The sequence below is a fragment of the Sycon ciliatum genome, chromosome 2, assembly GCF_964019385.1.
Source record: "Sycon ciliatum chromosome 2, ocSycCili1.1, whole genome shotgun sequence".
Taxonomy (NCBI): domain Eukaryota; kingdom Metazoa; phylum Porifera; class Calcarea; order Leucosolenida; family Sycettidae; genus Sycon; species Sycon ciliatum.
In genome coordinates this window covers 38905149-38928306 of record NC_088644.1, presented here as the reverse complement: position 1 = coordinate 38928306, position 23158 = coordinate 38905149, and the positions used below count along the sequence as shown (strand labels likewise).

Sequence of the window (23158 nt, the reverse complement as noted above, 5' to 3'; positions counted from 1 at the left end):
GTATGGAATTTGATGCGAACAGGCGGATTATTCCAATTTTATGCGATTCGTATGCAATTTGCCTCGAATTATGCGATTATTCGATTTTGGTAGGAATTATGCGAAAAATTATGCTAGTATAATCTGTCAAGGCCTAGTCGCACGAATCCCTTGTAGACTGCCACTCGACCATGGTCGTCCAGGTGTGCAGGTGTAATCGCATCCAGTGTGAAATTCTTGTCGAAGTGGAATCGCACCAGTACTGGCAGTAGCCTGCCACATCACGCCACAGCCATGCTGCGCTTTGGACTGAGAGTGAGAGTCTCATGATAATGACATTGTGTTGATGGAGATGTTTAGTAACTAGCACACGATTACTAATCAGCCGGCGAACAGTCACTCTGATCGCCATGAATAATTATACATTTATATCGCTCTGTGAGCGGTTCTGAAAACCTCTACTGGTGCAGCCCCGTCGTAAAAGTAAGAAATAATAATTAGAACTGGTGCATTGTCACCCCAAATGTGAACTGATCCACCTAAATCGCGATTGACGGGACCCGAACGCACCAGTAGCACGAGGTTCCTACCTGTGGATGCAGCTGGGGACGCTGCTCCATATTAGTATTGGAATGGGTTCTGATGGCGCCAATGAAGGAAGAGTAAGACAACCGTGACCTTGGAAGCCCGAACCCGTACACACATACATCAAGGAGAGCTATCTGAGACACGATCAAGCCCCTTCGCATCCGGACTATTCCTTCCTATTTCAGCCTGTCACTTCAGCCTGTCATTCATTGGATACGACATCAGAGCATGGCTGGATTCACACGGACTTGCACATTTCAAAGGGCTTTGAAATGTACTAGTGTGCTTTGCATGGGAAGTGCTGGTGCGGTGGCGACCTGCATAAGCAACGAGGATTATCATGTCCCCCGACAAAATAGTCACGTAGAGCTTGGCTTGCACGTGGTCACAGACAAACGCGTACAGCGTTCCCTTTTGAGTCTTCTACTGATTCGGTATGCTCAGCACGTACTATTGTGTATACTATTAGATATGAATGCTGACGACAATGCAGTGCTTCAGCCTCGTGTAAACAAACCATGTCATATCCTCAGCGAATAGGACGTTTTCTATTCACGACGTTACGTCAACCCGTCAGGAGAGCTAGCTCTTGTATGCTCCTGCCAGTCCTGGTCTTTGAGATCTGGTTTTGAAACTCTCTCTCTCTCTCCCTACAACTGTAGTGCTAGTCCAACGACGTCCAAGTCCCACACAGTATCAGTAGTATTATGTAGTCATCGGCACCCCTGACGAGGTCTGCACCACTATGGCCAATCAGAGTGTCGGTAGCCAAAACGATGCATGCACCTGCAAGGTGACCATCTCTGGCACTTAGTGGCAGACGTCGGATCGACAGTCTCGCCTGTGACCAGTTACAGGTCGCACGCGACGGGCGGTCAGTCCAATGACAGCCCTCCCAAAGTTCGGACCACGATGCGCATGCGTCTCACCAAACATGTACGTGAACTGAGCGATGAGAGACGTGAGCAGGTCGAGCTGCGGTTCATCTGTGTTTACACGCGATCACCGAGTGACAGCACCGGCATCTGTCCACGCGCTGACGATGTGCAACTCAGGCTCTCGCTTTGTTTATGTCTCTATTTTGATGACTCGCAGCATTTGCTACACCACTCCCGTAGATGGCGGTTAGAAGCGTCGGGGACGATTCCCGGGCCAGGGACTAGAGCCAAGAAAACCTCTTTTTGTAGCAGATCAAACAAAGCAAGGAAATATGTGAGGGCAAATCTTCATTGGCTCCCTCTCGACATGGGTATGGCAGACGAATGCCCGCCATTGGCTTCCCAGCGTCATGGCGGCGAGACCCAGCAAGGAAAGCCGGCCGACGGCGCTTTCTCTCCGGAGAAGATGCTGGAACTTGAGAGAGAGGCGCTTCGTGCCACGATCAAAGCGAGATACCAAAGAGAGCGAGAGAAGGATAGTACATCAGCACTGGCTGCAGCATCAAGTAGCACAAGGTTGGAATGCGATGATGAAGGGCGTTTCGCCGTGGCCAGCGCGTCCTTGAAGCAACAGGCCGCATCGCCAAAGTCCCACAAAGCGTCGGGATCGCGAACACGACAACGACGCATCAAGGTGAGTACTGGTACTAGTGTGTCTACAGTCTTGACAAGTCTTGTTGCCCGTTTTGTTTGCCTCAATGATACTGTCGAACACGGGCCTAACGGCGAGGCGGTTGAAGCTCTAGAGAGTTTTTACCAATGGTTTGTGCATCTCCGGTACGGATCTCTTTAATTTAGAGTGCATTGCCAGAAAGCGAACGAAGCCCAAGGGCACGATCATTTTCCTTGTGTCACGGATGTTTCCTTGCAGTCTGCAGCACCTCGCATGCCCTCGGGCACTGCTTCCTCGCAACTTGGTCGTCGCATTGGCGCATTCGCGACTACTGCTGGCCACCATGGTTCGCACCAGTCGCTCAGCTCAGGATCATCCGCTCTGCTCTCTTCCGAGTCATCCACCTCGGTTATAGCGGAACAGGGTGCGGGACGTTTTGGAGATTCAAAAGGACCGATGTTTCGAAGATCGACAGCAGCAGCAGCTGCAGCTCAATCGCAAAGAGAAGGCCTCTCAAGCAGCAGGTTTGTGATGATTTGACTTTTCACTGCTGTAGCCTGAGCTTTAGCGTTAGCTCTCCATACACATGCTTGTTCCTTGGGAACAATTCACGAATGAAATGACTGTGTGATTGTGTAGCAAACTCATAATGCTGCAAATTGTCATTTCCTGAAGAATCTGTGATGCCGTTGCATAGAGTGATAATTATGTAGAAGAGGTCTCTAAAGTGTTGCGTGTGTGTGGTTCGTTGCCTCTGCCCAGTGGTCAATGCACACGGGCCACATCCCGGCATCTGATGGAGCGACCGGAGCGTCCACACTCCAGCTACACGCGGCCCAGCAGTGCAGTGCATCAGGCGAGGCAATCACAGCTGCGTCGGCGCAGTGTCTCAGAACCGAGTCAACTGCACATCGATGTCAATGATATACACCCTATCGTTCAAGGTACCAGGAGAGGAGGGAATCCATCACAAGATGCCACACCGTCATCCTCAAACCACTATATGCGCCCATCAGCAGCAACACCTAGAAAGCGGCCACAGTCGGCAATGCCGCGACTCCAGCAAACGCCACCACAGCAGCAACGGCCTACATCAGGGTCATACAGTCAAGGTATGAGTATACTCTGGTATGTAATACACGTGACAATTGTGTGCACAAATTATCTTCATCAGTACAATTACACCAGGGGCATCTGCAAAAATGTCGACGAGTTCTCTTCAGCGGTGATGTGCGCCATTCTGTTGTAACCTCTGTGGCAAATTGTGCTCCTTTGGTCTGCAGTATTTCGCCTCAGCGGAATGGAAAACGACTCCGCAGGAACGGAGTTATCTGTTCAGGGAAGAAAGCTATCAGTGCCATCGGCCCGTGCTTGGCCTGGCCTGCTGGAGGAGATTGATGAAGAAGACTGGCTTCAACGTGAGCAGGAAGAAGAGGAGCTGGCATTCCTGATGCAAACAGATCCGGCAGCAGCACAGCAGCAGGAGCTCCGCAAAGCACTGCACATCAAAAAATTGGAAACAGGATCGGTAAGTAGTTGATGCTAGCTTCACCATAGAATGGAGCAGAAAACCAACAGAACTCTGGAGAAAAATGACTTTTAAATGCACCTTTATGGTGGTGTATTCACAATAGTACTATTCCCACATCAATTTCATGAATCAAATCTTTTCCAACATTTCCTTACCTGGGTCATAAAGTTGCCATTGAAAGTGGATATTTCAAAGCAGAGAAACAACTATTAATTATTTTCATTGGGTCCCTTTTCATCACTTTAAGCGAATGCACGAGAACTAGTTTTTGTCCTAAGACTCAGGGTGTGGATTTCAAAACGGATAATCATGTTTTGCAATCATATGCCAGGCTTGATGGCAGGCAGGCACAGTGGGTTGGTCTAAGACCATGATTGGGAAACGAGAGGTACCAGGTTCAAGTCCTGCTTGGAAGCGGAAGGATTTTTCCAACCGTGCTGCGACCCACAGTTAGTTGGGAACTCGTGGCCTGGCATGAGTAATACAGTGGTCCCTCTATAATCCGGCACCATTTGTGCCACGAAAATCTGCTGGATTAGGGAGGGTGCTGGATTAACAAATCTGATTTACTGCTGCAATGTGCATGAAGAGGACATTTTGGCTACTGAAAATTGTGCTGGTTTATCGAGGGTGCTGGATTATAAAGTGCCGGATTAGAGAGGGACGACTGTACATGGATGTGGCAAATGGATTCGAGGCCTTTGGCCTCTGGTTGGTGGATCTGATCTATCCTCCCCCACCGTTTAGGAGCCGCATCTGACGCCTGATCATGGGGTGGTTGCGTCCCACGGAAGCGGAAAGGTGGTTCTTGCCCAGGGAGTTGTACGACTCCTTGTTTTTGACCTGCCCGGTACGCGCACCCCGTCGAATTTATTTATTTTTATTTATATGGCTTGAAGAGCATAAGTTGAATATTTGAATATTGAAGATTTAGGTAGCTACAATATTCATCTAGACTAATGAAGTTTGGCAGTTATAGGTTACGAGAAATGTTCAATATAGCAACACAAGAGGACAATTCAGTGGGGTTGTGATGTTCAGCGAGAAGTAAATAACTAGCAGGCACTTGATTGGAAAGTTTTCCAAAAGCATCCACTTCCACAGTAATAAAAAATAGTACTTTTCTTGAATGAGGATATACTGTATTGCTCCCCTATTCAGTCTTGACATCCCTCTTCGCCCTATAATGTTGCCCTATCCACGACCCAATATTGCGTTACTCTTTGTTTTTCCCCCAATCCAGAGACCACCGTCGGCGAATGATTGGCGAAAGGGCCGAATTGCAATCCCCCAGTACCATTGTGACAGATGCAAAGACTTCTGGGAAAGAACAGGCAACGTGCCCGAGGAGTGCGTGCGGAACATGAGAAACATTCCTGGCTTCAACTGGTCACGGCCACGATCCGGCAAGGGAGGAGCAAGACGTAGCGATACACTGCAAGTCGGTGACGAGATGATGGTACCGGTCAATAGTGCCATTAGCATCGGGGCTGATGGCAACGGTGATGAGGATGACGATGGCGAAGGACGCTCCCTGCACAGGGCATTGTCCACCATTGCTGGATCAGAGGTGGGCGATATGCTCAAGTCTGGCGCCTCCAGCCGTAGCAATGTACACTCAACGGATGATGGCGCAGATGCGAAAGGAGTGGGAAAGCATTGGTCAGGGGCACTTGACGGCGATGAAGGCAGTTCATTATCCGCTGATGATCCAAGAACATTCATTGGTGCTGATGGCAAAGTATATACACCTGGAGATGACCTAGAACAATACAAACCGCAACACATACCACCAGCATCCCCGAAGAAGTCAGGTAGGAAGACATCTGCAAAGCGTCGAAAGTCCAAACGAGCCAAGTCAGCACTGGGCAGATCCAGTGGGTCGGCAGTAAGCATGACAGAGGAAGACAATGGAGCAGGTGGTGATGATGCAGACAGTGATGGGCACACGGGACTAGATGGGATTGACGATTCAGATGGAGATGATGGCTCAGCCACTGCTGCAGGAAACCCTCAAACCATTCGGTGAGCACCCGTATATAACACATACTATTACTTGTACTACATTTAACCTACTCCACTCCCTTGATATACCGTAAAGTACCGTTGATCCGCCCCCACGCCATGTCGCTTCCCAGCTGGATTTTCGGCAGGGGGCGGGAATTAGATCAAGGCTGTCAAGTGTAGTACGATGTCAAACAACGTAGAGGATCAGACTCAATGTGCTGGATTGTGCACATTTTGATCCTGGATTGGCAATATTGTGTACAGCAGTACATGCGTCGGTTCAACATCGTATTTCGTTGTATACGCCGAAGTCGCTTCACAAGGAGAAAATCGACAGGGGGCGGGAATTAGAGAGGGGGCGGATCAACGGTACTTTACGGTATTCGTAAAAAAATGAAATGCCATGGTTTGCCTGAGACTCAGTTAGACTGAGTTTTCCGCATCCGTAGGAAGTCCACCACCCTCTAGGATCATCTCCTAGAGCATTGGGAGGTGAGTAACGTTAGATCAGACCCCACCACCAAAGTGATTAAAGACCGAAAATCCCATTCACTTCACCCATTTTCATGATTTACCTGAAGTTATCGGGCCACTGGCCGCAGCCAGTGAGGTGAGTAAATATCCTGTTCTTTTACTTGAAATGCTGCAAAATTTCGAACAACAGTCATTAGTCCTTCGAATGATTGGTAGGTAACTTAAAGATGGCACAGCGAAATGAAAAGACAATTCCGACCGGTAGAAAACAAAGAGAATTGGACCGATATACGTCCAAATCAATTCCTCTGCTAGGGAGCTATGAAATTGAATGGATTTTGAACTTAAACCAGTGGACAGGTCATTGGTGATAGGCTGTAAAGCGATGCAACATTCCAAATATGGTTTGTCTTCTGTGTTTTGTGATCTTTTTGCAGAATGATAAATGGACTTCGCATTCCCATCGACACCAGTGGCACTGCCAAGGCCAGCGGTGCAGCAATGGGGATCAAACGCTCGTCAAAGAAGAAGCCCAAAGAGCCACTGAAGCTGGAGAACATTCAGGACAGGTTCACGCGAGCATTCACCTTTACCTACTACGTTCCCAGCAAGTCTCATCGCGACGAGGTCACGTCCTGGAAAGCCAAGAGTAAAGGAGCTAAATGATCTACGCATATGTATGTGGATGTCAGACTTTCCGACGAGCTGCACTGCACAGTTATGAACACGTATATCGCAGCAGCTATCTATGTTACTGACGTCAGGCTGGCCCTCATGAAAGTCTGCAATATTCGTTTTCTCGGAAATCCATATCAGTAAATGAAACTTGCCTCGTTGAAAGGGAATATGATACTACTAGTATTGTACTACTCCCTGGTACCATTGTATTCTGTTTGCATTGTAATTATGATCAGATTATTCTATTTCCAAAAGAAGAATTTTATAACAATGGGAGATCCCATACCACAGCATTATCCTAAGCCTCTCATATTTCTCTAACCTTTTATTATATTTTTTGTAAAGAGAATTTGTATTTATCTCGACATTTCACGCACCTCAGTGCGCATCCCGGAGCTTTGCCTCCACCAATATCTTGCTTCAAAGAACTTGCCTTTGGAGGTATTTTGCAAGGCAAAGTAACATGCCACTGAATTGACAACAACAGACGTTTCGTCTGTTGGCAGCTTCACATGATATGTGTTCTGTGGCGTTTGCTGTGTGTGACTAATGTACATTTTGCACAAGAATCAATGGCAGAAAAAGTCGTTCCGCAAATAGTAAAGAAAATACAAGCAATGGAGAGAAGATAGCACTTGCACATGTGTCATTGGATAGACTTCATGTAGTAAAGTCATGAGACAGCCGGATTTCAGTGAATAGAATTTGTTTGGATGGGACACTAGATCACAGGCAGATGAAATTCACCGACATCTGTACACAGGTACTTTTGATCTTAGGTGATAGGTCAGCTTGAACTAAAGGATATAGCAAATTGATCCAGCAGTTTACAGCCTGCATTGGGTGAGCATGTATTCGTACAAACTGTATAAAAGATGATCAAGAATGATTCAGACTAACACTGCGGCGTTTTAGCAACTACGGCACGGTCTTCAAGGTAGCTCTCAAGCAATCCGGTGCACCGGTATGGGCAGGAGAGATAAAAACAAAAAATGGAGGTGTGTAACTGGCTATGAGACGATGAACAGTGTACTCACACATCTACATCTACAATCTAAGAACTAATAGCAAACACAATCCATGGGAGATGCTCATCATTTAAGGCATCGCACCTGCACTATTACAGGCAGGTCTACAGATCTATTGATCCTGTACTTTGTGGAACGGCAACAGTCAATCTCAGTCATCCTCATTTTCCAGGGCGGCATTTGCAATAACTTTCCGATCGGCTCCGTTTCGTTCTCCTACGGTAGCTGTTACTACGTTGGTTGTCATCACTGCTACTACCAGTCACATAATCCTTGAGTTTCATCAACGTGCCCGCACGGATGCACTGGCATTTGTCAAAGCACGTCTCAGAACACATCCTGCAGTAGTTCTTCTTGGCGATGTTGGCCAGCTTGTAGACCTCCTTGCGTAGCTCATTCATCTTTGCATCATCCTTGAACCGCAGCCACTCTGCTTCAATCTACACAGAAAGAGGGAACACACCCAAGGGACGTTTCAAGATAAGTACTAGTAGCTTGAGCAGACTCGGAAAAGCACAGAATGAGCCCGTTCCATTGGTGCATAAGTATACATGTATAACATGGGGAATGTCATCCAGCCCGACACACCGGGGGAACATAACCCTGGAAATCCTGAAAATGTGTATGTATGCATGGTGTGGTACATCCACAGTGGTCTTGTGCCAGAGTGGTTCACGACTATGTCCTGAGGATGATGCCAGAAAGGCTTGGACAGCACCTCTGAACATGATCCACGCAAGTAGGCCACTATCGTTTGATAGCAGCATTGGTTTCATATCAGTGTTTTCTGTTTCTCGAACACCAATAGTGAGAAAATGCTCGCCATGGCATAGCATTCTAAAGACAAGTACATTGTACTGTCTTAGGACAGTCTTTAGGATAGTACTATAAATGCATTTTATTTTTATGAACACTCACCCTGCTTCGAAGACTCCTGCCAGACATTTTGCCATCGATCGTCACTGGCTTCCCGTTGATTTTCAACACCATATGAATATACTGCAGCTGCGAATCTCCGACAACTTCCTGTGACTCTGCGTAAAGCTCCTCAAAGGCGTGCTCACTCTGGGCTTCTAAAGCATTGGGCAGCTTCTTGCGGGATCTCCGGCCACCCTCCGCTGACGATGAGCCACTGTACCTGCGTGTCTGCGTCCTCCTCCTCCGGGTGTAGCTTCTCCGGACAGAAGTTCTTCTCGTGGCTCCACTATCACTATCGCTGTCACTGTCACTGCGTCGCTCTCGTCCTGTGGCCGTGTCATGACCCAGTGCACGTACATCGCTGTCATCATGCCAGCCCAGTAGGTTTCTGCCGTGCACCTTCTCGTGATCATCTACATCTAGCTCTGCCAGAGCCTCTTTAAGATAGCTTCCAGGGTAGGTGCTTCTTTTCTTTCGGCCTGCACAGCACAGAGTGAGAGCAAAGATAAGCCGAAGAGTTTTGATTGTTGCAATACAGCCATGCCGCTGTACATAGTTGCATTTCCCTGTTCTACTCATACTCCCTGTAGCTCTGCTCCAGGCAAATGCAGCAGAGGGTGGTGACACACAATCATTCAGTCAAGCAGAGACAGTCAAACCGAGGAGTGCTAATAATTAAAAATCATTTTGTCATACTCTGCAGTGCATTTAGTGTTAGCACGATATGCTTTATTGAAAAGGTACAGGAGGAAGTACCTAACAATTGCATCAACATTGTCAAAATGTCCACTTTCCCCACTTCTATTGCTGTCGTTCTTCCTTCTTCCTTAGCTGATTGTTTTCTGTTTTCGTCCATGGTGTGTTGGTATAAAAGTGATTTAGAGCATTGGCCTTCCACAAATTTTGTAATGATGTTGTGATCAAAACTGACTTTGATTCCCGGTGTGAGCGAAGATAGCTTCTCACTCACAGTGGGCTCATTTGGGTTAGGATGCAATGGTACCTGACTTTGGTTTGGAGGCAAAGGGAACGAGGGAAAGAAGATGAACACCACCATCACTGGGCTGCTCTCACTACCGTCTCTGACATCTCCCGTCCCTATGGCTATGGTCATCGATGGGCTACCAAGTTAGTATAGTGACCTTGGCCTTATCGTACTACAAGAAAGGATGTGCAATAAGAACTCAGATGGTGAGCCAAGAAAAAATTGTAACATGGAAAAATGTGGGCACAAATTGTCTGACTGTTCAAAATCTAGTTTAGTTGGTGGACTCGATCGCATAACTTGTGCCCACATTTTTCCAAGAAAGGATGTGTTTGTACAATGACCAGCTCAAAGCACAAGTAAATGCATGCAAGAACTCACGATAGTATTCGCGGACACTCGGTGGCGGCTTATAGGCTGAGAAGAATGCCGAAAATCCGCCACAGCGATAGTGGTCGTTAGTTACAAACTCAACTCGCATCTTCGACTCTTGTGTGACATCATAGAGCAGAAGTCTACTTTTGTTAGGGTCCGTGCTGCACATGTGGCGTGAGCGACGTCTGCTGGTCAGGAAGACATAGTCGTAGTTACAGTTCACGTCCAAGTCGAAAGAGACAAACTCCACGTAGATGTGGTAGCCCTCGGGTGCTTCGAACTCAAAGTCGCACTCGGTGTTGTGAAAGTAAACGTTCTGTCCGGGACACTCGGACGATGTGCGAGGCGACACAAATGGTGCGTACGACGAATTGACAAAGTCACCTCGGCTGACAACGACACCTCGCGACTTACACTCCCATGTTCCGAACCTGGAGAATCAACAGTCACACCGAGAACACAGATGGAGAACACAATAACGTGGTCCATATAAAGTATGCAAGTCTTATGAAAAATTAAGAACATTGGCATACAGCTGATTCTAATGTGCGAGTTTATACCGTGATTCCCCAGGTCGCAGACGACTAAATGTTTCTCTTGCTGCAGACTACAGCCTGACCGAGCCGTTTGCTTCTTGCTGCATCCAGCTATTATTACTGGCCATCAATCCTCGCAATTCTCAAGCTGACCATTTGATCTGAGACAGCTCTATGCTCCTATAGAGCTGGTATAGGGATACTATGGCCTTGCAGTCTGTTGATTTCCAGCTGCGGCAGAGGTCCTATTTAGGTTTTCAGGGGTTAGAGGCACTTTTCCTCCTATGAATCAGTGTCTGAATTGCACAGCTATAACCTATCTTTGGATAAGCACTAGGCGCAGCAAGGGTGTCCTAACCTGATCAAAGACATGCCTAGCCAGCATCTTACCAGAAATACCCACTTTAGGACAGGAGAGTTATAGGATACAAGAGACGGAATAATTACTCCACTCACACTGAGTTTGTCTGCTGCGAGGAGCTTTGGGGAAAGTCCCTAGTCTCTAGCTGCGCCAAGCCTGAGGCATCGGCCTCAGTCCCACACTTGCCACAGCAGGGTGTCCCATCACCAACAAAAACTACATGTAAGACTTAGTACAGATAGCCTACATGTATGATGTAGCATATATGGCTCATTGATACATTCTTTTTCATAACGCACAGAGAGGGTCATGCGGAAGCCGGTACGGCTGCAGAGGCCAGAGGCCAGAGCCTTCGGAAACATTCAAAACATTGCTCTTGTGTCAAAGCCGCCAAGCACTGGCAATCCTAGCTCTTCGTGAATATCGTAAACATCACTTTCTCTTACTTATTTGCAGATACAAGGCTTGCGTCATCCGTCGTAAGTGCCACCAAAACAAGGTAGAGGTAGAGAAGCTTCAGAGTGCTGCAATAACCTCCGCTGTTAGGGGGTAGCTTGGTAGATGTCATGCTGCGCTGTGGTACTTGAGACAGCGCGGTGAACTCCATGCCTGACCCGCAAGTCGATTTTCTCCGCTCGATGATCAGGTGATGAGGAAAGATGGTGTCGACACGTGGAGAAGACGCTAGCTGCACACGTCCTTACACACCTAGGCTATAGGCTATACGTATGCTACTTTGGACCGTGAGGGTCGCAGGAGCAACACTTCGGTAACAACCAGGCATAAGTCATGGGTGTCGCTCAGCCAGGCAGAGAATAAACTGATGATATCTCCTCTGAGAAACGCTAGCAAAGCGTGTGTTTTGAAGACACAGACACAACTTCCACAGTTTTGGTCGGATCGAGTCGAGTAGAACGTTCAGTCCTACCGATTCAATATTATCACTGTAGCGGTGATAGTATCGCTGCTTCCACTAGCTAGCCTTCTTCAGGTAACACTGAGAACGAGCCAGGCGACGCACAACCCGCTTCCAGCAGCTCTCATCGAAAGTACTTCAAACTTGTTTGACGCTCCGTGGCTAAATCCGAAAAGGAAACGCGCGCGGACAAGTAAAAGAGCTGCGTGGACATTGGCGGAAGCCGACGAAACCGCTCGCCAGGGACGAACAGTCGGAATACCCGAGAATTATCACAGGCATCAATACCGGGAAGCCAGGTTCCAATGACGATAGTTATCTGTCGGAACCTCTTGCTATGTTTCAGGGACCGTGAATGGCTTCCTCGCTTTCAAGATTCGAACTGAGACCGAGCCCGTCGCTTTTCTTCGCTCTCTGCATGGATTTCTCTTGTCCCCTCGATGCCCCGGGACTTGCGAGTCCGCGCTCGAGGAAGATCTACTCTGTGTCTTGCTCCGAGCCGTTATGACTGGATCAGGGTCTGTCGCAAGACAGGGTTCGAGCTCAGCTGGCTGGTAGATCTACCGCTATCAAGAGTATCATGGCTTATACCTCACTCCATAATATTCGCCTCGGTTTTTATACTGTGAAGAAGAGGTTGGTGCGACTTCGGCGATACTTGGGGATTTGTGTGTTGCGCCCTACGTGGGAGCTTGCCCTATTCTTGCTGACTTGAATTCTCACTTGACTGACTCACGACTGCCATCCAGAGCACACGAGAAGTCCATCGACCTTTCCATTCGGCAAGCCTGCAAGAAAGCACCACTCCCTCCTCAATACACAGTGTTTCGGGGAATTCACCCCTCAATACACAGTGTTTCGGGGAATTCACACCTCATCAGTTGAGCTTGAGTAGGCCCAGGTTTCTCAAGAGCACCACTTATAGTCATGTTATTGTAGTGCTCTCCAGGCACAAACATCACCAGGGATACAAACTTACAGAGACGCTCCGTTTCCAGCCCGACAAACACCTCGTGAATACCAGATAGCAGCGTGAGTCAGTGTCGCTCATGGAGGTTTTATACCGTGGTGTATATATATATATATCTACTCAATCTGCGGACAGAACTGTTTCGTCCTTTGTGGACTCGTCAGCGCAGCACAGAGGAAATGAGGCCGAACCTGATAGCAATGGAAATAAAAATTTCCAATCAGGCCCGAACGTACCTTGCCAGAGTGCTCAAACTGACAAGTCAGTGAGCTCTGCATAACGCAAACAGCAAAGGCACTACCCCACGCAAGAGTGCTCAACTGCTACAAGAGCAGGAGCGAAATACTCAATCTGCGGACAGAACTGTTTCGTCCTTTGTGGACTCGTCAGCGCAGCACAGAGGAAATGAGGCCGAACCTGATAGCAATGGAAATAAAAATTTCCAATCAGGCCCGAACGTACCTTGCCAGAGTGCTCAAACTGACAAGTTTGTGAGCTCTGCATAACATATATCTATATACATACGGTCCCTTGTTATAATCTATACGTATCACTCTCTTGGACTCTAATCGCTATACTTAAGCAGTTTTAATATTCCTCCATATTTCGCTCATTAGGGCTCTAAGTATTCGATTGCTTAGTAATTGATTCCTCTTTAGGAATTGAACACATGCATTGGTATGTCGTGAGAAATCAAATACTGACTTCGTACTAGGTCAATATAGGCAATAAACCCTCGTAAAAGAGAGAGAGAGAGAGAGAGAGAGAGAGAGAGAGAGAGAGAGAGAGAGAGAGAGAGAGAGAGAGAGAGAGAGAGAGAGAGAGAGAGAGAGAGAGAGAGAGAGAGAGAGAGAGAGAGAGAGAGAGAGGGAGGGAGAAAGAGAGAGAGAGAGAGAGAGAGAGAGAGAGAGAGAGAGAGAGAGAGAGAGAGAGAGAGAGAGAGAGAGAGAGAGAGAGAGAGGGAGAGAGGGAGAGAGAGAGAGAGAGAGAGAGAGAGAGAGAGAGAGAGAGAGAGAGAGAGAGAGAGAGAGAGATGGGGGAGAGGGGATAGTTTACTCTACAAGCCTGGTTCAGACAAGGAATTATTGAAATGGTGTAGTCCAGATATACCAGCAATGAGCATGTTCACCACTCCCTGGTTCCTTTCATCATGTAATCACTATGGGGATGGGGATTCTCCTCATGCAATCATGATGGGGATGCATGGGTGGTATTTCGATTATACTAAGTCTTTATAGAGTTTGACAACTAGGTCTCTCTAACTAGTAAAGATCCACTGCCATGCATGCAAGGCAGGACGGGATGAAGCGATCCCTCGGGTCGAATCAAACGGACTGCTGGGGTTAGTGCTACCACATTGACGAGATATGCGGACAGTGAAGATACCCTCTACATGTTGGGAGTTTTCGGCCAAGCAATTAACTCTTTAGAACAAAATGCATTATCCTGCTCACGGAGAGATGTCCGGTTGTAAGTTTCAGGATGAATCATCAGCTATGTGCTCCAACCAATGCAACCATCCCGGTCACTCTCTTCTTTGAACTAGTGCTGCACAAACCCCCCTTTTGTCCTGTCTCGTCTGGTTCCCGGGCTCTTTTGTTGCATAGTGCACTGACACTCATTATTCGCTTCTCCATCACTGGGCAGTTCTGTGCGTTTGGTTTGTGCATTCAAAACACGGACAACAACAACGACAACAGCAATACCCGCTTCCAGCTAGCCTATCACAGCGTCTTTAGAGTATTTTTATTTTGGTACCGTCACTGCTCATCGCTTGCCATCTCATCCTCTCTGTTGTGACGATGGCTTGTCCAAGTCCATGTATCCTGTCACCTAGTGACCTAGCTGTGTACTGCGCTGTCTCGCTCACACGAAAGAGCAACCACGAAACAACGACAGCTTCCCGCCGTAGATACAGTCAACTTTGCGTATAACGACACTCGGCGGGGCATCAGAAAAGTGTCTTTATTCGCGAAGTGTCCTTATACCCGAAGTCTCATTATAATAATTACAGTTAGATGGGACTTTGCTCTGGCATGGAAATTCTGTCGCTATTCGCGAATTTTATTCTATCCGCAGTCGTTATTACAGTAGTTGCCTGTATACTAGTACCGGTACACTGTCTGTAGCCACCTTGCCACAGATATTATGTATCTAGTCAAACAGTGGACAGAAAGGCGCTATGGTTACACTGGCCACTCAGGGTTTCATGCACTCCTGAGTACTGTACTGTGCAATCACCAGACAACATGATAATGGTGGGTATGCCAGTATTTGTGTGGGGACTGGGTGCGGATTGGGTTAGGGTGCTATGGGTGTCACTGAGCGGTGATGGCTATGCTGGAAATATTTTGCAGCTGGAGCTGCATGGCTCTGAGTTACAGCCACAGAGACTTTCTGTCCACTGTTCTATGCTCTACCTCCACAGCATTTTGAGCACTATTTGCACACTAGGTGCAGCACCCCTCGTATTATAAGACTACAAAGAGGAACCTGGGTGTGATTTTGCTGAGAACTGATATACGTCTACATGGACTAGGTAGCAGAAATGACACGAAAATTGAAAATAACGCCCCGCAGTAATCTAGGGCCAGAGTACATGAATCTATAGCATAACCGGGATTTGAAGTGGTGCCCGGCTAATCGTAACCCGGCATTGTAATGACTCCATCATAGCATGCTGTTCTGCCCAAGGCACTGCACATGTGAGCATTTTAAATCCTCAGTCTCCCACTGCATGCGTAATTGTGCACGCTGAGACCTCGTAGATCTACTGCAGTACACGTTTCGATCCACTCCAGCAGATCCAGGAGAACTAGCCAGTGCTTCCTCATTCCCAGATTCCCAGAGGCGCAATCACAGATCGGTCGTATGTACTCCCGGATATGTTCACGACACTGTAGATCTACATCTACGTAGATGGCTTTTCAAGCTGCTCATGCTCATCGCTCTCCGAGCGCGAGGCAATGAGCGTCGGACGCAGAGGGGTGTCACCGGGATCTCACGGGAGCCAAGCCGATGGCATGGCAAGGCGTCAGCAAGATATTGGCTATGCATCGCTTTATATGGAATACACACCCACAGGAATCTACCCCAGCAGACTAGCTAAGGAAGTACAGGAACAAGGGCAGCAAATGAAGTAGTGACCGAGTTTACAACAGCAACTCGCACATGATAATCATGCTTGCGCCCATCAATCAACCCGGACCCGCCTTTCTGCTAGCAGCTGCTACTGCAACAATCTATGCGAGCGGTCGCCTGTTCAGATCACAGCTGGACTGACCCTATCTCCGCCCGATTACCAAACAACGTACACGGTATAGCTCACATGCCGTTAGTACGGTTACATACTAACCAAAGACTGAACACTGCACTAGAAATCAAAATGCCCTAGTCTCGGTGGATGCAGTGTAGACTGTAGTCTTCGCACACCTCGATTTGTCTGTCTGCTCTCCCCGCATGTTTTGAACCTGACCTGGCGCCGTCCTATTGGGCGACTTTGCACTCAGAGATGACTGTTGAAGTGTTTGTCAACAATACGACGATGCACTGCATAATCTGTTTCGTGGCTGTTACAGTACACCTACCTGGCATATCTGACTCATGTTGTTTATCGCGCTACCCTTCATAATTATCGTGCTGCAGGGCAGTTTGACTTTCTAGCAAGCAATGTGGCAAGAAGACGCTAGTTGTTGGAGGCTATATCGATGTCGGTCCAGAGCGGTGCAGAGTTACAAACTGCTGTAGTCATGACCGGCTCGAACATCCTGACACACACTCTTCACCAGTATGGCATGGAGAAGAAGAATATGATCGCCGCAACGGTAAACATGATGTGTAACATGTACTTACTTGTCTTACTTGTAAGACCACCTGTAAGACCACTGCTATCCTTACTGGCAGTGGTGGTTCGTAATACTGACCTAGCTAAAAAAATGAATGCACAGGAAGCTGTGGTCAATGTGATAATATCATAATTTTATTGTAAAGGGAAAGCTACTTCGGAATTTGTGTTCTAGAATAGTACCAAGATAAGGTTAGGATTTCTTTAAGGTCTGCCCTAGCTAGGCACGTTACTTAACCTTTCTGGCAGCGCTAAAGACTATGTACAATCGGTGCAGGTTTCTTGAAGATCAAAATTTAATAATGGCGCCACTCACCTCAAAGTGTCAGCCAATGGGACTTCCCCCATGTCTTACATAATGTACTAAGGAAAGAAGATGTAAGGCAATGCAAAAAATATATATTGGTGGTACTCAACAGTCAGTCCTAAATAATCTTCCTGGATGTATGGGAATTAAAAGCTTGGATGAAGGTACCATGACAATCATTGCAATGGCTTAACACTATTCAGGAAAATTAGATTTTGCTAGGGCCTGGTGACAAACAGGTGCTCCGCATTGCTCTGTAGGCAAGGCAGCGATCACCGGCGTGGCGTGTAATGACTCTGTGATGTACTGACAAGGCCAAGGCTTATCATGGCTCGCGCTGCTGCCAGTGCTGCAGATCGGCCAGGATGTCTCGCACTACGGTTCTGACCTACAGGAACATACACGCAGACACACACGAACACACACAGAGGACATACAGGCTGTGCGCGAGTGACAACTGTACAACCACTTGCTACAGAAGGTCACTACATGACTCAGGTGTTTCATTACATGATTCTCCTGGTGGCATTGCCAAGACTTCCAATCAAATGCAGCCAGCAAAGATACACACACTCTCCCATGATCCATTGCCAAACCCTTTTCTTCTCCGTATGAACAATGTTCAGTGTGTGTGTGTGTGTGTGTGTGTGTGTGTGTGTGTGTGTGTGTGTGTGTGTGTGTGTGTGTGTGTGTGTGTGTGTGTGTGTGTGTGTGTGTGTGTGTGTGTGTGTGTGTGTGTGTGTGTGTGTGTGTGTATGCAGGTGTGCAAACTCACGATCATGTAATGTAGTACATGGTCTTACCTCCATATTTGAATCCTTGGCAAATTTTCTGATTAGCTTCTCGGACACCTGCAACAGCACAGCAGACAAACAAAGACGTGTACATGCTGTGAATGAGAAGACATTGGGCACCACACCTAAGTCCTTGTTTGTCTTCGTTCCCTCTACAAGATACAGTGAAGCAATTGGCTGGAGGAAGGGTGGACAGGTACCGACAATTAACACCCCGCGCCCTACAGAGGACGAACACATTAGAGACAGCTATGGACCAGGAAGTGTCACAAACTCGGACAATCAGATGTAACGGTGACATGATCAGGTCAACAGGCAAGCTCTTTCAACTACTGCCGCTGGGAAGCAGCAAACTGTCCACAGCATGACTGTGCTCTGTCCATAGCTACACATATTGAGCATACTGGACTCCATCTCAACACACACGACAATGTACAGGCTGACTGCATTACCAGACACTGCACTTACCTGGTCCATGGCTTCACGTGCATTGTAGCTCATCTGACATTCAGCGGATATGGACTGCAGTAATCTGGACAACACAACCATGTGTAGACAATACAATAATTGCTTGAGAAGCAAGGAACTGATTGTGCAGGCTACACTAGCAACCACTTGTGTACTGCTACTGACTCCAGTAGCAATCAATGTTCCTTACTTAAGCAGACCACAAGAGAAGTGAAGTACCTTCTGCTGTAGTTTTTGCCTTCACCGGTCAGTGGTCCTGGTAAGGTGGTTACACACACATGCAAGCATGGCAACAGCATACCGTGCTGTTCAAGACATCATTCACCATAATTCACCTATCGTCGGCCACTGTGCCGCTCAAGACCTGCGACCATTAGGCAGTGCACTGGTGCAGGGCGGTAGCTTATTCAACTTACTTCAATGCTTGCAAGTGATTTCCACTCATGCTTGTGCCTGAGCACAAAGCAGTCAGCAGACGGGAATGTGAAATTGAAATCAATATCAACATGGATGAAAAGATTGCTCCACCATGCGTGTTTCCGTACAATACAATACATCTCCATGTTTTCACGGTCAGCATCTGCTGGTTGATTGTGTCGTCGGGGTGCAGGACCTGACGACGGGCTCTTCTTACCATACTCCCACAATGTTTTATCAGCTCTGCAATTTTAGGTGGTAGCTTGGGAGAATACTTGGTGGGAAAACTGGAAATCCATGCCAAGAGTGTGTTGTGAAATGATGTGTTGTTTTCCTGTGTGATGGCATTCCCCAAACTGTCTCGTCTAGTCGCGTGCATGTGTGATATGAGCATGCGCGATGTTGTAGTCGAGAGTCCTTTTGTCAGTCTTCTTGTTCGTCTCTGTCAGAGCAGTTTGCTTTTCCGTCTTGTAAATATAACATTATGTAACAAACCAGTCTTGTCCTTTGTGTCCTGCGTCCCGGGGAACGGAATGGCTGAGATTCAGTTACAACGTGGTGCCGAAACCCGGGACGCAGAGGATGAGTAAGTTTGTCATGAGTCTGTTCGTCGTCGTCAACAACGAAGTGACTGTTACTTTGAAGTAAACAGAGCGTGGGAGCGGAGGAGGTGAAGAGCTGGTGGGAGCGGAAGACGACGCGGAGAGGAGGCAGAGAAGGTGATGGACTAGAACAGTCACTGTGGACTGGAGCTTGAGACGGCAGGAACCGCGACGGAGCGTGTGGCCGTGGCTCGCCAGAGGACAGTGGACGAGTCTGGCGTCACCGACTGTGTGTCGTCCTTGTTGTTCGTCTTGTTGTGTTGCTCGCTGTGTTGTTCTCTCTCTGTTCAGTTCGTTGCTTGTTGCTGTGTTGTTTCAGTTTGGTTGTTGTCGGTCTGTTGCTCTTCTATTCGTTCTGTTGTTCTCCATTGTTTTTGTTGTAGATTTATTTGGTGCGGCTGTGCGCATGTTATTATTTTGTTGGAGCTTCGGCTCCAGTGTTTCGGTTGGCCTTGTGTGGCGTGGCCTGGTTGTAGAGCGTCGGCTCTAGGTTTTTGTTTGGCCCTGTTTCGTGGCCCGGATATTATTTTAGAGCGTCGGCTCTAGCTTGATGGTTGGCTTTCGTTTTTCTGTTCTGCTGTGATTCCTTTTGCTGTTGTGCATGTGGAACGTGGTGTCGGTTTATTATTTTGTGGAATGTCATCATGGGGGCAGGTGTTGTGAAATGATGTGTTGTTTTCCTGTGTGATGGCATTCCCCAAACTGTCTCGTCTAGTCGCGTGCATGTGTGATATGAGCATGCGCGATGTTGTAGTCGAGAGTCCTTTTGTCAGTCTTCTTGTTCGTCTCTGTCAGAGCAGTTTGCTTTTCCGTCTTGTAAATATAACATTATGTAACAAACCAGTCTTGTCCTTTGTGTCCTGCGTCCCGGGGAACGGAATGGCTGAGATTCCGTTACAAGTGCATGTGTTGTTTTACTACTTACTGGTAAGGATGTGTGCCAGAGCTGGTACCAAGCCAGGCCTGGAGAGGATCATTTCCAAGCCCGGCTGACTGATACTGATGTTGTAGATGGCCATCAAAACAATGCTGCACAGACACGGTGACGGGGCATACGCAACACAACACAGTCATTGTAATGAACAAACATCAGGACCAGAGGCAGCTCACACTCATTGGTATGGATCAGCACTCCACTATGCTTACTAGCACCTAACGCCCCCCCCCCCCCCCCCCCCACACACACACTCAAGAACAAGTGCTGTTATTATTTGACTTACTTCCTCAGTCTCTCGCTGTGGTGTGACGTACGTCAGAGTGCACACGATGCAATCGAAGGTACAAGCACAGAAGAAAACAAGACAGCCACACGTCACTACGACATTACAAATTATGCACTGCAATGCACAGGTGTGCTTCAAATCTATAAAGTTAATACCCTCTTGCACAAGTGCCATGCAAGCCCGGCAACAGTCTAAAAGTGTGGCACGCTAACATTTCATACCCAGGTCAACTAGGACCTCCAACTGCTTGGGAGATCGAGATCTGCACCGCGGAAATCAACCGGCATCTGTGGCATTAGCCCGGAAAATCTTCTGTAGTTGATGTAGGTTCTGTCCAACACGGCTGCAAACACCGCCGACATTGCCAGAACATGTTCTGGAGTGAAAGTGAGAAGGCGCATCTGTGCTTGGAGACACAATACGCGGCGAAATGTAGGATGCCTTGCAAGGATTCCTTCACAGACGCCATTTGCTTTGCACCTTGCCCTTTCTTCTTTTCTTTTCATGTGAGCAGTGCAAAAGATGTGACTATCACTCGGAGTTCAGCTTGCTTTTAGAATCATGTGTATACCGGCAGTACACGCACAGGGACAACCGGTATGTCCTATTTTGCCACCGGTGGCTTGTTTTTAAATTTGTTATATGCTAGCCAACTATTACTGCAACTGCTGGCCTTACCCCTTCACTGCCTTCTTGAGCACAGTGATGTACTGGTCCACTAGCGCAGTCCCGTAGCCACTTGTCACTAAGTAGTCTCGGCCACTAGGTGTTGCAAAGATATCTGCACAAATACAAGCAAAAGGAACTCACGTCTTCACGATACAATTGCCCTGTCTCGTCTTGTCTCGGTGTCAGTTGTTTCGTCGTCTCCTCAGAGAAGTAACTGTATTATACTCTCTATAAACCAAAGAAGTTGGCATTTTGGCGTGTGGCGCGGTCGTGCAAGAGGAGAATAGTTCGTCCTGTTTTAGCTGACGACAAACACAAATGACTAGGAGCATGGTACATGGTACATGGTTTCATCGTACATTTCTGCATCAACTTCTGCCGCTTGTGGCCAATTTCTCGGGCCAGATGAAGACAATGCCCAAAGTTTTGGACATTTCCTACGCGACTGCCGTTGCTCAGATCCGCCTGGGTGTTCCGTGGACCAAATTAACAGACACCCTGGAAATATATCGACTCCTTTGAATCCTTTCTCAGAAATACGCTGGCCAATCACATGGGCGATATACCATTATGGTTGACTACTGGCTCAGTTTTCAAAGCACCTTTGCAGCTTTGCTCAGACCAAGCCAATGTCATACAATCAGATCCTTATCTCACCGTTGGATACATCGACTCAGTTTGACAATCCAGCTAATCTCCTGCTCCGTGGCATCATGACATTGTCGCTCCAGTCTACTGTGATAACAGAGTTGCAGAAGCACCGACCACTGCACTGGCATAGTTTTGCCACCTGGCAGGGCCACACCAGCTGTCTGCGGTCAGGGTTTAGTGGTGTTTTGCCTCCCGGCTTTGTTACTAAAGAATAATTACACTGCGAAGTGTAAAAGAGATTTTACTGTACATAGTATCTAAACACACATATACATATACAAATAATTATGCTTGTACCGATTGAAATCCGATCCTGGGTTTCCACCGATTCACATGCATGCTTTTCCCCGTGCATGCAATGCGTGTGCATCCATTGCCACATTGGAAGCAGTGACAAAAAAATGACCACGTAGAGCCACACAGTTTGCATGCTTTCACCTGCTGGAAACCCGGGGTTGGATGCCATGTGCCAGCACTGCAGCGCATGGCACAGACGCAATGCAGGTCAAGACAAAGACTTACTTGTCAAGACGCCGCATATTGATAGGATAAAATTCACTTCTGCCGAGTCCTCCGTTACCAAGTTATCACACGTCTCCAGGAATCCCTCCATAGAGCTACTGGCCAATTGGAGAAAGCTGACAAGCATATTCTGCCATTGAAAATAAAAGAGAAAGTTGCACAACAAGCAGCATGATAGAATAGAAATTTCTGCAGGGCCTTTCTTTTGAGTTCCTAGTTGCATCTGGTTAGACTTTCTTATAATAATAATATTCCGGCATCGCTTGAATGTTCAGAAACATACAAACTAGCCTTTACATCCGCAGGCCACCACTATGCCTGTTCAAATTAGTGGCGAATGCAGACCTCACAAGTGAGTCAGGGGAGAGGAGGTTAGTCTCTCAACCAATCGGGAGTGTAACGGCCCATAACCCTGTAAACTGCATCGTTGTTATCCTCACTCCGAGCTGTGAGTACCCAGTTGACCGAGGGTGTCGGCGCAGTTTAACACGCGTAAAAATGTCTTTTACACGCTCCCTGCTACCAGCGCGGGTCTCGAACTCGGGACCTCATGATCCATAGGCAGGCCTGCAAACCAATCAGCCATGTGCGTTACGTGGTGTAGACTTTCTTACAATGCGATTTTCTAAAGTTTTGATAATAGCACTTGATAATTGTACATGCATTTCTCATCAGCTAGTTCTCACGATAGAGATGGGTACAGGGCCAGAATATCCAAGTCCATATTGATAGATTTCAGGGGACTGGGGCACATTGGAACTGTA

The 23158-nt window shown here is 47.5% G+C and overlaps 3 protein-coding genes across 3 annotated transcripts in view; 1 reads left to right on the top strand and 2 right to left on the bottom strand.

The window, feature by feature from the left end:
• Window positions 1–1688: 1688 nt before the first annotated feature.
• Window positions 1689–7319, top strand: LOC135810018 (uncharacterized). The gene is made up of 6 exons (XM_065323482.1): window positions 1689–2139; window positions 2377–2642; window positions 2881–3230; window positions 3402–3646; window positions 4893–5674; window positions 6568–7319. Exons 1-6 carry the CDS (start codon window positions 1813–1815, stop codon window positions 6794–6796), a joined length of 2199 nt encoding a protein of 732 aa, XP_065179554.1. The 5' UTR covers window positions 1689–1812; the 3' UTR covers window positions 6797–7319.
• A 59-nt stretch (window positions 7320–7378) lies between these two features.
• LOC135810019 (uncharacterized) lies at window positions 7379–12247 on the bottom strand. The gene is made up of 4 exons (XM_065323483.1): window positions 11458–12247; window positions 10121–10545; window positions 8755–9233; window positions 7379–8276 (listed from the first exon to the last, which is right to left on the bottom strand). The coding sequence occupies exons 1-4, from the start codon at window positions 11616–11618 to the stop codon at window positions 7998–8000; spliced, it is 1344 nt and encodes a 447-aa protein (XP_065179555.1). The 5' UTR covers window positions 11619–12247; the 3' UTR covers window positions 7379–7997.
• A 4607-nt stretch (window positions 12248–16854) lies between these two features.
• The window catches only part of LOC135810017 (heat shock factor 2-binding protein-like), an 11611-nt gene continuing 5307 nt past the window's right edge, over window positions 16855–23158 (bottom strand). The window contains exons 6-13 of the mRNA XM_065323481.1: window positions 22395–22524; window positions 21231–21333; window positions 20550–20564; window positions 20255–20358; window positions 18727–18763; window positions 18311–18374; window positions 17852–17899; window positions 16855–17436 (exon numbers count right to left, since the gene is read on the bottom strand). Coding sequence (XP_065179553.1) covers window positions 17374–17436; window positions 17852–17899; window positions 18311–18374; window positions 18727–18763; window positions 20255–20358; window positions 20550–20564; window positions 21231–21333; window positions 22395–22524 — 564 coding nt within the window. The 3' untranslated portion in view covers window positions 16855–17373. The remainder of the gene's footprint in view (window positions 17437–17851; window positions 17900–18310; window positions 18375–18726; window positions 18764–20254; window positions 20359–20549; window positions 20565–21230; window positions 21334–22394; window positions 22525–23158) is intronic.